This window comes from Corythoichthys intestinalis, chromosome 7, assembly GCF_030265065.1.
Source record: "Corythoichthys intestinalis isolate RoL2023-P3 chromosome 7, ASM3026506v1, whole genome shotgun sequence".
NCBI classification, from domain to species: Eukaryota; Metazoa; Chordata; class Actinopteri; order Syngnathiformes; family Syngnathidae; genus Corythoichthys; species Corythoichthys intestinalis.
In genome coordinates, this window is record NC_080401.1 from 5,901,909 (window position 1) to 5,916,356 (window position 14,448).

Genomic DNA, 14,448 nt, shown 5'->3' on the forward strand with positions numbered 1-14,448 from the left:
ACATCAGAAAAAGCGTTCAACTTCTGTTTAGCCCTCCGTTTCCACTCCTCAGGAAGTGGTGAAGAACCAAAATTGAAGTCCAAATTCGGTTTCGCTTCTGCCACTCTCTGTTGGGTAGAGCAGGTAACAGATCTTTTTCGGTCATTGTTAATTTGAAATTCGTGTAATGACACGACATCCTTAGCTGCCGCCAACTCGGCAACTACGCAATTGATGGGCAGTGTAACATCATGGTCTGACACATTCCTGATTATCACAGGGACTTTGTAAGGACCTTTCCTAGGTAGGGTAATTAGACAACTTTCAACAAAAACACCACCAGGTAAGGACATGCTAGATGGTGATTCAACCACCACCACCGTTTCTGGATTCTTTTGTACACCATGTACAAAACCTTCAAATACAACTTTCTGGTTGGAAGGAACAACTTCATGTGTTCGGCCCTTAAGCTTTACCACACCCACAGTACCCTTGTTGATTTGTTTTTTCCGAAAACTCAAGGTTTTCAACACCTGACAATACCCATATGGAAGGGATTTTGAATCAGCCAAAGGTTCGTCTCCATACTGCTCGTACAGAGAATCTAATGCATTGGTGCCGATTAACAAAGGAGTGCCACCATTTGAGCAAGAGTTCGGTACGACTAAGGCCAAGGTGGGTATTTCAGGAACTGATTCGAGTAGCTCTTTAGGAAATTTTATATCAATTTCCACATACCCCAAATATGGGACAGCTTGGCCATTCGCTCCTTCCACTTCAAGGTCAGGAAGAAGTTCAGAAATGGGCAAAATTGGACGGTCAGACAGGTGGTCTTTGTAGAAAGCCTGAGTCAAAGTTGTCACTTGAGAACCTGTATCAAGTATACAGAAAGTGTCAACTCCTCCAACAGAAACTTTTCCAGTACATCTTTCACCAATAAGTTGGCGAGAACGATTGTTTTTTAAAGCAGCCTCAGCACTCTTATTTATATTTCTCTTAATCTTTGGATAAGTGGGACATGGTTCAACCCCAACTTCAGTTTGTCCCTCAACAGAAGTGGAAATTAGTTTAACTGATGACAATCAGTAGTTTTAAACTTAACATCCCAAGCGCGCTGTTTTTCTTTGAGTGTGTTTTTCTTAGCCTCAACTAGTGCTGGGTTTCGATCATTGCTACAGCGAGAAGCTATATGGGAATCTTCTCCACAATTGAAGCAATACCAAGGCTTAGGTCTATTCAAACTTGTGGTAGTTTGTTTTAGGTCTTGGAATTTTGGTTCACTTTCTGCTCTTTTTCCTTTTTGGTTTTGGCTTGTGGCGTCTTTTTTAGTATTTTTTGCAAAGCTTGCTTTCATTTGCAAAATCTGAGCACTGAGATCAGCAATTTGCTTTCTGAGATCGTTGGTGACATCCGAAGAAGTATCAACAGGTTGAGTACTGTCTACGCCTGAAATATGCACTGTTTGCATTTGTGAGAGGCTTTTTGGTTTAACAGTTCCTAGATGTTGCTTCATTCTGGCGGCTTTATTTGCCAACTTATCCTCTTCAGTCCGTAGGAGAAGCAGGAATTCAGAAAAAGGTGGAGGACAATTTTTGCGCTGCTCAAGCTGAAGACTATTCAACAATCCGCTTTCCCAGCAGCCACGGCAAAACTGTCTGAGAAGTTGTTTGCTAGCTTCCTCTGGTGCAATTCCTTTCCTCCTCACAACTAGATTCAAGGTGGTACTCAATCTTTGCAAGTAATTGGATGCTTTTTCACCAACATCCTGATTGGTGTTCAAGAACCGAGCGAAAAGTTCATCCCCGTCTTCCACAGTAGCGTAAGCGGAATCAAGTAAGGTCAGATATTCAATGGGTCTGGCATTTGGGCCAAGTGACCTTACAATGCTTGACGCAGGGGGTGAAAGACTTTCCATAATTTTCCTCACAATCTGATTGGCTGAGAGTGTTGCATCGTTTAAGCAGAACTCCACACTGCTACGCCAAGAATCATAGTCAACTTCGTAAGACGGAAGTGGATTTCTACCTGAAAACGACTTTAATTTGAAAGACGACGTGGCGTGAGAGGTCATTTCAATAGTTTTAACAATATGCTCAACAATAACGCGCTGGACTTCTGGCGTGTTAAAATGATCAGTTGGCGCTAATGCTGGAGAGGGTGTCTTTTTTTCTTCTGGAAGACTTTTGACAACACCACCAATTGGTGGAGTCGGAATACTTACTGGCTGTCCATCATCGCTGATGGACTCGGTTGTAAGAGAATGAGTTTCATCTATAGACGGAGGAGGTAGATTAGTGGGTTCTCCTCCCACTAAAAAGCCTATCCTATTTAACTCCTCTCTCAAAATTTCCTCAAAAGGTCTGCTAGACATCCTAGACAAGGATTTTAGTTCAGTGAGGTAATCAGCTGTAGCTGAAGCACTTACCTCAGTAGTGTACATGCTGGCTAGGTTTTGAATGTGATGACAAACCTGTGGGTCTGCTATACACTGTCTATTTAAAGGTAACAGTTTCTGAAGCTCTTTGACTGTAGCTTCATGTTGAAATTCAACAATAACATCTTTTTTGTCAGCAGAAACTTCAATGATCCTCTGAATCGGCCCAAGTTGTTCTAGATACTCAAAAATGTCTTTATCTGACGAACTGTCAGTTAATCCACTAACATAAACAGCATTTGTGATTTTAACATTCTCTTTTTTAACAATATCCATTTTGATGAATGAAAAAAATTCAACAGTAATTGAAATACCCTTTTCGTTGCTCCGGTTTCCCAATTGTATGGATTGTAATCCAAAATTGTAACCAATTTTCCTCCTGGCTAGCTCGCCAAGTATTTGTAACCCCTGTAGAGTCTACAGGAATTTTTCCAATTGGGCACGTGCGCTTAGGTTCGTCTCTTGAAGGAAAATTTTGGTGTAACAAGAAGAATTTCGAACACAATAAATAACTGGAGCCACGAAAGGGTTAAAATTCAAAATTATAATTAAAAGAGAAAACTATGTACAAATATTTACAATATATTCACAATGACTGCCTATTAGAGCCGGCTCTCTAATATACAACAGTTCAGATTGGTGCCAGAAAAATAATAAATTAAAGTGTCCCTTCAAAATAAGTGAAGAGTGTCTCAATTTGTATGAAAATAAAAGTGCACTGTTCAGTTTTTTATCCTATCCACTGCAGAAGCAGTTCGCAATCCTACCACACTGGAGAGGTAGGAAGTGAAGATTGTGCTCCTTGGGAAAAGGAAGCAGCCAGGTCCGTCAATCAAGGGTTAGCTCGCCATCCCCCTCTTCAGGGAGAATCCAGAATCCAAATCCAATTTAATTCAAGGTCCTCAAAAAAACCTAGCCTGTATAAAACAAGGCTATTAAAATCTAATTCTTTTTCTAATTCCCAGCCAATGTTATTTTTAACATTAACTGCAGTTCAACTCGATTTGATAATTGGGTTGAGTCTGTTCTCATTTAAACAAATACAGAAATCACATTAAACATTGAAAAGAAAAATAAATGTTGCCATTGTTAGCAATTTAGTATCACAGACAATAGGAGTGCATATGGTTCAACTGCTGTGACTACATTATAGCTCTTGACTGTAGTTCGCACATTTGAAGTAACTCACCAAGATGCTTTCAAAGAGCTCCACAAACTCCAGGCTCAAGTAACTCCGGTTCCACTCCCTTTCCTATTCGTCAACATATAGGATGACAATTATTTTACTAACTTTAGTCAACAATTAGTTGACAAATTCTTATTAACGTCCGAACTGGTCAGCTAATGCTAACGTTAGCGCCGATTAGCTCGATAGGCTAAACTTACCAAGGACGAGTAAACTGCCCTTTTGCCTCACGCACACCGTCTCCAACTCAGCCCACGCTGATAAGGAAGTGCTACAAATGGGTAACTCGCTTTTTGGAGGGATTTTAACCATAAAATATCGAATAAATTCGTTCAGTGGCTCTCCTATGCAGCACCTCTGCTGAAGCAGCTCACACGCGGTCAATTGAAAAAAAAAGGGGTTGGTCTCATTGCGTTGCTGGTAATTTTCCACTGGCCCTGTGCTACAGCAGAGGGGTGGAGAACCGTTTCATCTATAATTCACATTTTGTGAATTAGATCATTTTTAAAACTAAAATAATTGAGATGCAAATATAAAATTTAAAATATTAAGTTCCATCAAGTTATTCAATTGAAAATATTTACTCAATTATCCATTGGGTTACACTCCTAAATCGGTAAAATATTGACTTGAATCTATCTTTAAAATAGTTTTAAAACTTTCACATGTCGAAAGTAGACAAAAGGGAAATTATGGAATAACGGGAGCAATTTTAACAACTTTAACGGTTGATTCACAACATTAAATTAATTGGATGTAATTTAAAGCTACTGATACAGAATGGGGATTTGAGTGTATTATTTATTGTTTTTAACTGTTAACTTGATACTGAAATAGTCGTTTATTTAAGCCTGCGAGGCTTTTTTTTTTTTTTTTTTTACAGTTTTTGTAACTAATGTACAAAACCTTAAAATCAGCTAATAGCGGGGGGGGGGGGGGGGGGTTCATCAATAATCGATTTATAATCTAATCTTAGCCTCTGAATCGTAATCGTAATCGAATCGTTACGATTGCATATTAGTTTGAAAATCGACCGGATCCACTGTATTTTTACACGAGTGACTTCCAGTCTGCCCGATCCTAGCTACCGGTAGTAGTATTGACGCAGGAGGGTCGCGTCTCGCGTCTAACACGCGGCCGCACTGCGACTGGTGTGCATTGGCTGATTGACTTTAACGCCCGCGTTTCACTGCGTTGTCGCGGCGGCCACGTTGTCGCGCCTTTAACGTTTCTGGGTTATACTGTCCTACCCTGTCGGTCCTCATTATAGTAGAGGAGACTGAGTAAATATAATCTACACAAAGAAACTGTAACATGATCGACTCACAGCATCGAAAGGTAAGGGTTACATGACGTCAGAAACTTGTTCGGTACGCCTCCGTTCCAAACCGAGCACGGTTCAATACAATTACATGTACCATTACAGCCTTAGTGCAAACACATCAAACAAATTGCTGTGGAATTATTTGCTTGTCGTCCACTGCACAGGAATCCCCCCAAAACCCAGGTTCGTGACCCAGTTTGTATCATGAACAATATAGCTTTGCAGATGTGTAGGAGGAGAACTCTTTCTCCCTTGTCTTGGTTGTGTCATGAGAAGACTACAGTTCAAAGGTCTTACTGTAAGAACCACTGAGATCCTTGATTTAGTCTTCTGAAAAGCTGCACAGCCTGTTTTGTGTGATAGTCTTGTGTTCGCTGCAAAACCCCAGATGAAACCTGTTTGCATATCTGTGGTTTACCTAAGCACAGCTTGTAAGGAAATGTGTGTGAGTAAGAGAGACACTTTTTTTAAAGGCCAATGGTGACGATGATGATTATGGTTGTGAAGTTGGATCTTGTTCTGCTTTGGTTTAACTAGTGTGTGCAGGCTGGATGTGAAAGAGGAACATTTTGGGATACCTGACCGCAGTTCTAGGATATGATACTTTCATTTGCTGCTCATGAGTGTGAGAGTCGTGTTTGTTGGTGCTGTACATTTGCGAGGTGTGGGGCGGGGGCAGGCTTAATGTATTTCATTCTTTTAAATATTTTAAACATTTCACTCTACAGCTCATTGTTTCGTTGTGAAGCTGCCCGAACATTTCATGGCTAACACTTAGAGGAAATATGAATGGAATATATGAGAAGTAACAATATACAAGTTTACTTTTTGTTTTGTTTTTTTTCCCTCCCCACATATGTGGATATTAGGGGTGTGCCATCGATCACGGTTATCACGGTTATCGATGCATCATTACTAATTAATAAAGTAGCTAAAAAAAATTATGTCCATTATTTATTTAAAATATCTTAATGATTCAACATGAACGATGGAAACATGCACATACAACAAACAGCTGCCCTTAAACAGCTTTTTTTTTTTTTTTTTTTAACAAGAAAGTCCCAAAACATTAACCATTTTAAAGGCAGTACTTATTTCTCTCAACAATACAATAAAATTTACACAGGTGGAATGAATTCCACATTTTCTGGAAACAAAGTGTCTTTAGAAATAAGACTTCTTTTAACCAATATACTTTGTTTTCACAGATTTCTGTACTATTTCGCATGTTTGTAGTGTTACCGCTGTACTTAATCTTGGTTTTACACGTTCTTCATATGAAATACAGGTTGGCGAATTAGCTAATTAGCTTAGCGCTCGGCGCTAACTGTACACATCTCAAAAACAACAACAATAAAGGCTAAACAGTACAAGAGGGTTCGTGTACTCACCTCTTATAGACGCACACGGGTCTTTGCAACACACTCAGGACATTTTTCAATTGACATGACTTGAAACTACTGCTGGACAACTGAAAGACAAGGAGCAACATACTGTCTCTCTTCCCCTTTCGCTCTAATAAATAACTTGCGCACAGAAGCGCGACCGCTGGGTCCCTGCCTGTTTCATACACAAATTTATTTTCCAGTCTTTTGAAAAGGAGTAAATCTCTCGCTCAGTAACAGGCAGCATCCATCATAACGTTGTGCGTGCATCCGTTTAAGGTGTCCGGGCGGCAGACGTGTCTTGAATTTCGTTCCGCTACGAGCGGCTGTCATGAAGTTATTAGGGAAAATCCTCGTTTTTGAACATTTATTAATCGTAATCTAATCGTCACGTGTCGAATCGCGACACATCTAATAATCGAATTTTTTGGCACTCCCTTAGTGGATATGTTTGTGAAGGATAGTTTGTCTCTGCATATGATTGATGGGCAACTTGCTTTAACTTGAAGCCAGTTGAGACAAGGTCCACCGCCTGCGACTAGGTACAGGATAAGCACAATCATGAACATGATTTTTTTTACATACAGTTGTACCTCGACATACGATCGCTTCCGACACACGATCTTTTCGACATCAGACGTAAAATTTGACTCGCTATTTGTTTCTATATCCGACGACATGCTCGAAAAACGACAAGTTATGACAGCTCCGCAGTTTCTTTGTTTTCCACCAAGATGGACGCAAGGCGGTTTTCTTGTGAGAGAAATCAACATAGGTTCCAAGAATGTTAATGCAGGTGGTGAAAAAGGGAAATGATGAGGCTTCCATTGAAATGAATATGGAAATGATAGAAAAATATGAGCATGGTGTGCCGTACGTGAATTGCCTCGACTATACGGTCGTAGATGTCTACAATCTTGATGGTCCTCCTTCGACCTCCATTCCCGTCTTTATAAGTTAAGGTGACAATGCGTCATGTTTTTAATCATTTCAGTACTTGTGCAACACAACATGCCTACTGTCCGCCGCAGCTGAACAAAGTGAAAGTAAAATCTCACTCTGTCAAGTCAGCCATGTGGTGCATTCAGGTACACCACACGAAGCAGATCCGCCACATTGGAACCCGATTCGTTACATCAATACAGGATTTATTAATATTATTATATAATTATTCCGATTTTTATTCAGAATTTATTTGTTTTGCTCCGTTTAATTGCTCTTTGCAATGGTAGCATTTATTAAGGATTTAGTGTAGGTTTTCGGCCTGTGCGAACGAATTAATGGATTTATACTGTATTCTTATGGGGAAAATCCTGCTTGACATACGACCATTTCGACCTACAAAAAGGTCCTGGAACGAATTAACTTCGTATGTAGACGTACCACTGTATTAAGAAAATGGTCCCTGGAAATATTGGAACCAGAAATTATGCATCTTAGGGGAAACTTTCTGGGTCTCCTTGCATATCAATTATTCATTCATCTTCTGAACCGCTTATCCTCACGAGTGTCGCAGGGGTGCTGGAACCTATCCCAGCTAACAATGGCCAGGAGGCAGGGTACACCTTGTACTGGTCGCTAGCTAGTCACAGTCTTTCCACATCAACAGGAGAAAAGTTATGAATGAATGAATTTTCACAAATTGAGAATTTTCTCAGTTTTGATCATCACCGCATGCCTATCCGAGTCAAAATGTATTCTAATGGATCTAATGCCATCAATAGCGGTCCAAAATGAGCATTCACAGACAGTCCTCTCAGTTTAAATGAACTGGATTTCTGTTTTTGTCACTTGCAGGCAATGCTTTTAAGTACAGTGATCCCTCGTTTTTCGCAGTTAACGGGGACCCCCCGGCCCCTGCGATAATCAAAATCCAATTATTTGAAAAAAATATTTTGGGGGGGGTGTTCAATGTATTTATTCAGATTTAGCTTTGTAAAGAGATATTTATGACGTTTTCCCTTTTTGCCCAAAGTATCAGTCTTTATTAAATGCTTCATTGAGAGAGTCCTATCAAATCAACTCATGCTGCTTAGAACAGCACACAACACAATGAGTTGCCATAGCATACTACAGCCAATGTTTAACAAGTTAAACGAGTCGGTGCCTTTGAAAGGTAGTACTATCAAGCTTCTCTGGCAAGTTCAAAGCAGCTCCCTTGTCATTGAGCGTCAACTTTAACAAGCTGTAGCTGCCTGGTGAGAAAGCAAGGCATCAGGAGGGAGAGGGAGAGGCTCTCCGTGATCGGATTTGACATCTCTATAAATATTCTTTTTTTTTTTTTTTTTTTAATTGAAAAAAACAAGGGATCACTGTATATAAGAGGTTGCGCTAGACTTTTTCGTTGTCTGTCATTTTGACTGACAGGGTCATAAAAATCCGGTCATAATCTATTTTTACCGGTCACTTAAATTTTTTAAATGATAATAATCACATATTCAATAGAATTTAGTTTCTCTTATACATCCTCTGGTTGTCCTACGTCTCTTACCGTTCTTTGGGGTAATTTAGTTAGCTTTGTGTAGCGATCGCAAATGCCACTCAGTGACAGCCAACGAACACTTATAATTTTTTCATTGATAACAAATCTTAATTCTATAATTTATTTGCACTTCACTCTTACTAAAGTTTTTTATATATATACAGAAACGGTAACAGTGGCAGTCAGATACCATTGTAATTCTTTTAAGGTCATTCATTGTCAGACAGAAGCAGTACGGCACAACGTTACGCTAAAAAAAAAAAAGAAAAATGACTTACCTCTTTGTCCTCTGAAAGACCATGACAACCCAACAAAATGTTTACTGCATATGTTTATGCAATGTGAATGGATTCACCGAGCTGGTGTTCAAGTCCGTGCAAGTTGATTCGGTCTTCACATTTTTTGGAGTTTTTGGTTTCCGGAAACGTATGAAGAAAACATCCTTCATGTGTCGTAATGTCTAGAGTCGTTTCTACAAGTTCCAAAAAAGCAATGCGTGATCAGCATGTTCGTTTTTGAAAGATTACCCCCAGAAAAGTGGCACAAATTACTTTGTTCCTATGCGAAGGCGGGTCTATAATGTCCCACTTCGGCTTTACTTCCACTTTACGATGCGACGTCACGGTCTAAAAATAGCATGCGTGCGGTACGCCATTGCGTGCCCGCTTGTGCATATTGAAATGTCTCAAGTGGGATTGCTGCAGAGGCTATTGTTATGAGGTTTTAGACTTTTGCCTCGGACAGACGACTTCTCATGGCCGTTTTGATGTTGTTCTGGAGGCTGAATCCGCGCTCTGCGGCCACACTGGAGACTGGGATTACAAGCGCCACTTCAGCCAAAGTTTTGAAATCAGGGAACATTTGTCCAAGTGACCTGGTCAAAAGTCGACAAGACTCTCTGAACGAGGGGTTTCCTGAACCCGCAAGCACCCGCTTCAGCGGAAGGAAATCCCGCAGCATGCGCTCCTTCTGAACCAGTGGTTCAGCTGCACCGGTCTGTGGCCCAGACGCGCTCCAAAGCCTCCTGTCATTAACTCTTCAATGCGCTGTCAGCACTCAGCACCCGGATAGCGAGATGCATCAAAAGAGACAATAGCTAATTAATATGCTCACTCGCCACCCTGTGGTCTGGGGTGTGAATTTCAACCGGTCAAAATGACAGACGGCTTCAGTTTTTTCCGTCACCGTTTTAAAAAAACGGTCAACGACGGAAAATATTCGGTTAACGCGACCCCTGCTGTATATATATATATATATATATATATATATATTTTTTTTTTTTTTTTTTTTTTAATGGTGAATTTTGTTTAACTTAAAAAATATGTTACCTAAAAATACATAACAACTTGTATAATGTATACAAAATATTTATTCATTTAAATTTAATGGATGAAATTAAAGCGAGAAAACAGCAATTATTCTTTAATTATTTTTTTTTAAAGACATTTTGAAAAATGTTGTTATTAATGCTATTGTATTTATTATTTCTACTCATGTTTTGCCATTTTATTCACTTATAACTTTATTTATCCCTAATACTGTTTTCGTGCTTGTGCGTGTGGATATATTCACACACACACGCACCACTACACAAAACAAGATGAAAGTCTGATCATAGAATTTTTTTGGGCGAGGGGGTTGCTTATTTTTTATTTGGAAACCATGATGGACTCACATTATTACAGTAGCCTTTTGGGTTTGCAGCCGATCCCATCATCCGGTTGCTTGGGATGTAGAATAACTGAAATTGAACTCTAATAACAAATGTTTGTGTTTTACTAGCAACAATTGTTGCCAAGAAATGTATTCTGAGTGAGAAGAGTGTCGACCCCTCTCCAGCTAAATCACTGGGCTAATAAAACTTTATCTTTCTGCACACCGTAGAAAATATCACACCTATCTAATGTGAAATTGGAGGACTTTTTACTTATTTGGCCGCTTTTGTGACTAATCGAAATGATTGTAGACACTTCTGTTTTCTATTGTACTGATTGTTATTTTCCATGTTGGATTTCTTATTCTCTGATGAGAGAGTTGTTTTGTCATCCTTACTTTTAAAAAAAAAAAAAAAAATTGTAAAAATCTTGCAAGGTAGATGACGTTAAACCAGCAATGGCTATGTACACAACTTCAGTTCTAAAGTTTCGTGGGGTTGAGACCTTCAGTACAGAATAGGTTTGCACGAATGACTCGGGCCGTTTCTTTGGTGACCGCCCAAGAATACGACACGTTTCATGTTTGCATTTAAATGGTTCCATCTTGGTTCCATCTCTCTTCGAACGATGTCACAATTCTGCGTTAAAACAATGCAGTATTCATGCCAGGCCCTAAGGGGCACTGCAGTTTTACAAGGCGTCAGCCAATGATGCACTTCCTTGACAAGAACCTTCTCAGTCCGGAAGACGACATACCCGCCTAATCGAAGCAATGGCTTCTGTCGCAACCGAAGGTGCATACCGACAGGATGTGAGTGGCGCATGCGTAGTACATGCAAAAGCTAACCGTGCATGCGTTGATTTGCGACCTTTTTACGACAGTTTGGGTGTGTGATGTGTTTCGGGGCTTTTTTTTTTTTTTTTAACAATGTTTATTCATACTTGATAATAATACTCGTACTAATAATTATGGCTGTATTTTGAGTTATTTTGAAGGAACAGTACATTTACACTGCTATATAAAGTAAGCTGTACAGTGACTACTTTTACTTGTGTAAGAGTCATATCTTCAGTGTGGTCCCATGAAAAGATATAATTACATACCTGCGGAAATGTTAGAGGTGTATTCAGTTGTTTATATTATTGAAAAATGTGTTTTTAACCCTAGTCTTGTGTTATAAATCGGCCCATATTTTTGCTAGGGAATTAAATTTGATCTGTAAATTAACCTGGCCTGAAAATAGTAAACCTTTGAAATGTATAGTTTTCGGGTCGAGATTGACCTGTTTTTAAGTTTGGGTATGTCAAAAGTACCACTGATTTTGACTTACGAAATTTGAAAACGGGTCATTTCTGACCTTAACACAATACGAAGGATAATCTCATACATGCAAGCACAATTTAATATATTCACATCCTCATGTTGTGTTGCGACAGCGTCAACGCGTTTTTTTCTTTTGCTTCAAAAGACACAAAAACGCGAACATAAAATATATTTAGATTAGAAATATTATAAAAAACAGTAAACTAAAGCCAACGTTTCGTAGCAGCGACTGCATATGCTCAACGTGACGTGTGCAAGTGCTGACGTCATCGGAGCGAGAGCGTTCTATTCATTGCGAAGCAATCCTCACAATCGATTCGTTCCGTTTTTGCCGTCACCGTGGCGTGTAAAGGCGAAGCCATTCTGCAACACAGTCATTGCGTCATGGTGTCGCAGCATCACCATGTAAACGGCCATTTAGGATTAAAGTGTGTTCCTTCTTTTTCAGGGGTGAGAAGCTACTTAAAGGAAGCTCTGGTCAACATCATTGCAGTTCACGCTGAGGTACAATGGCCATTAAAACCTTTAAAAATTTGCACAATATTTTTACAATATCATGATTCTTTTTTCACTGTCATTATTTTAATCATCATCTCCAATTATTTGTCTGCCAGGTCTTCACCATTTCCAAAGATTTGGTTCCATGCATATTATCCAAAATTCTTGCAACAGTCGCTGACGAAATGTGTCGTCTAATGCAGTGCGTGTCATCCTTTAGCAAAAATGGCGCCTTGCAGGTAATGGCATAACACGGTTATAGTAAGATCCTGACTCATATGTTCCCCCACACATTCAAATGGGATTTCACCGGTTTCTGATAATGCCACATTTAACAACAAGCTGACAACCACTGACAAGAGTGAGGTGTCAGATGACTTTGTTGTCAATTGTATAACACCTTCATCCTCTGTTTTCAGGCTCGACTTGAAGTTTGTGCATTGAAAGATGCCATAGCTGCATACTTAAATGCTGAAAGCAAGTAAGTGCAGCACACACACACACACACGCACTCATGCACACAAACTGCCACAGACAGGAACTTATCTCGATGATTTACGAATGCGTGCTTAACCCTAAATCTAAGCAGTCAAGTGTACCTCACAGCAATCCCTGCTTGTGTTCTTTGGTGGCTTCAATTAAGAGAAGTGAAAGCAATCTGGTTCTGCTGTCGGCATTCCCTCTGGGACTGTATTGCTCTAGCCATTTTGCAAAAAGTAGAAAGTTCTCACACCACCCAAAAAACTCCACTCAATGGCATAATGCAAACTGGTTGATGGTACCCTGGAATTCAAAATGGCCCTTCCGTGGATAAACGTAGATGGGAAACCTAACCCCCCCCTTGCTTGGACAACCAAGTGCACCACACGCAGCTCCAGCACATTGATGTGATCAGCACAGACCAACTTCCTTGAGCTGTCCTGTGCTGCCAGACATCACTACACCCCAAGCGGTGGAGTTAATGTTGACAAACTCGCGGCCAACAGGGACCACACCCAGTGGGAAACCCCTTGACATGAAAGCCCTGTGCCCTGTTAACCATGTCAAACTGTCCAAGATACTGAATTCCATGTTGCTGCTGATGCTTTCTCATCTCTAGGTGAAAGATGAAGTAGTGTTAAAACTTTTTGAGTTGAAGGTAGAAAGGCGTTATACGAGTGTAAGCCTTTTTACAACATCACCCCCTTGCAAGGATGCAAAGAGAGCCATCAAAAGGTGGCACTACCATCATCTTGTAACTGGGAAGCTAAAGCTGCCAGTGAGATGGCATCAACTTTCAAATCACGTGAGGATGCACAAATAACACTGCTTAGAAGGCATCACACCCCGGCCTACTCCGCATGTAGATAGTCCAGAAGTCTTCACCTAATCAATGGTGGGCGGCAGATGTAGTGGCAAGTTGAAAAAATAGCAGCAGCCCAGGAGTTCGCAACCACAGCACTGGGGACCTGCCCTGCTCTGCACTGAGTGATCATCACAAACTAAATGTAACTCAGCGGTCTCAAACCGACTCCACAAGGGGCCGCAGTGGGTCCTGGTTTTTGTTCCAACAGATCCAGCACAAACAGTTCAACCAATGAGGTTTCTACTAACATAAGCAGCACCTGATTGCAATCAACTGATTACACTTGTAAGAAACCAGATTGGTGAAAAGGTATTTGTCTCGTTTGGTTGGAATGAAATCCAGTACCCCCTGCGGCCCTTTGAGGACCGGTTTGAGACCACTGATGTAACTCGTAGCAATACCATACCATTTGCGTTAGCATTAGCTATAACTTTAGCATAGCAAGCGTCGTCTTAAACTCTTGTAGTGTTGTTTCTGTTTTATTGGTGTCGGCTTTGCCTTACAGTGGTAGTACGCCGTGCTTCCGGTTGCAAATAAAACCATTGGAAAAACTCTCACAAATTGCGTTGTCCTCGTAAATGCTACAATATGTGCTCGTCTATCAGTGTTAATTCGAAATAGTTGGGAACCATTATTTTTTATTACTCTTTGGACTAAAGCTTATGGATTTTTACAGGGGAAGCACACGGCGGTCATGAAGTTCCGATTGGTCAATATTCATTAACAAATAGTGAAAACTAGGGTTGGGAATCTCTGGCATGAAGCCAATTCGATATGTATCTAGATACACAGGTTGCGATTCAATTAAAAATGATACATTTTTAAGGCCGAGCGAT

At 40.2% G+C, this 14,448-nt stretch overlaps 1 protein-coding gene across 2 annotated transcripts in view; it reads left to right on the forward strand.

The window, feature by feature from the left end:
- The window catches only part of exoc2 (exocyst complex component 2), a 116,647-nt gene that overhangs the window by 89,833 nt on the left and 12,366 nt on the right, over positions 1 to 14,448 (forward strand). For both annotated transcript variants that reach the window (XM_057840893.1, XM_057840894.1), the window contains exons 24-26: positions 12,218 to 12,273; positions 12,384 to 12,506; positions 12,687 to 12,748. In XM_057840893.1, coding sequence (XP_057696876.1) covers positions 12,218 to 12,273; positions 12,384 to 12,506; positions 12,687 to 12,748 — 241 coding nt within the window. The remainder of the gene's footprint in view (positions 1 to 12,217; positions 12,274 to 12,383; positions 12,507 to 12,686; positions 12,749 to 14,448) is intronic.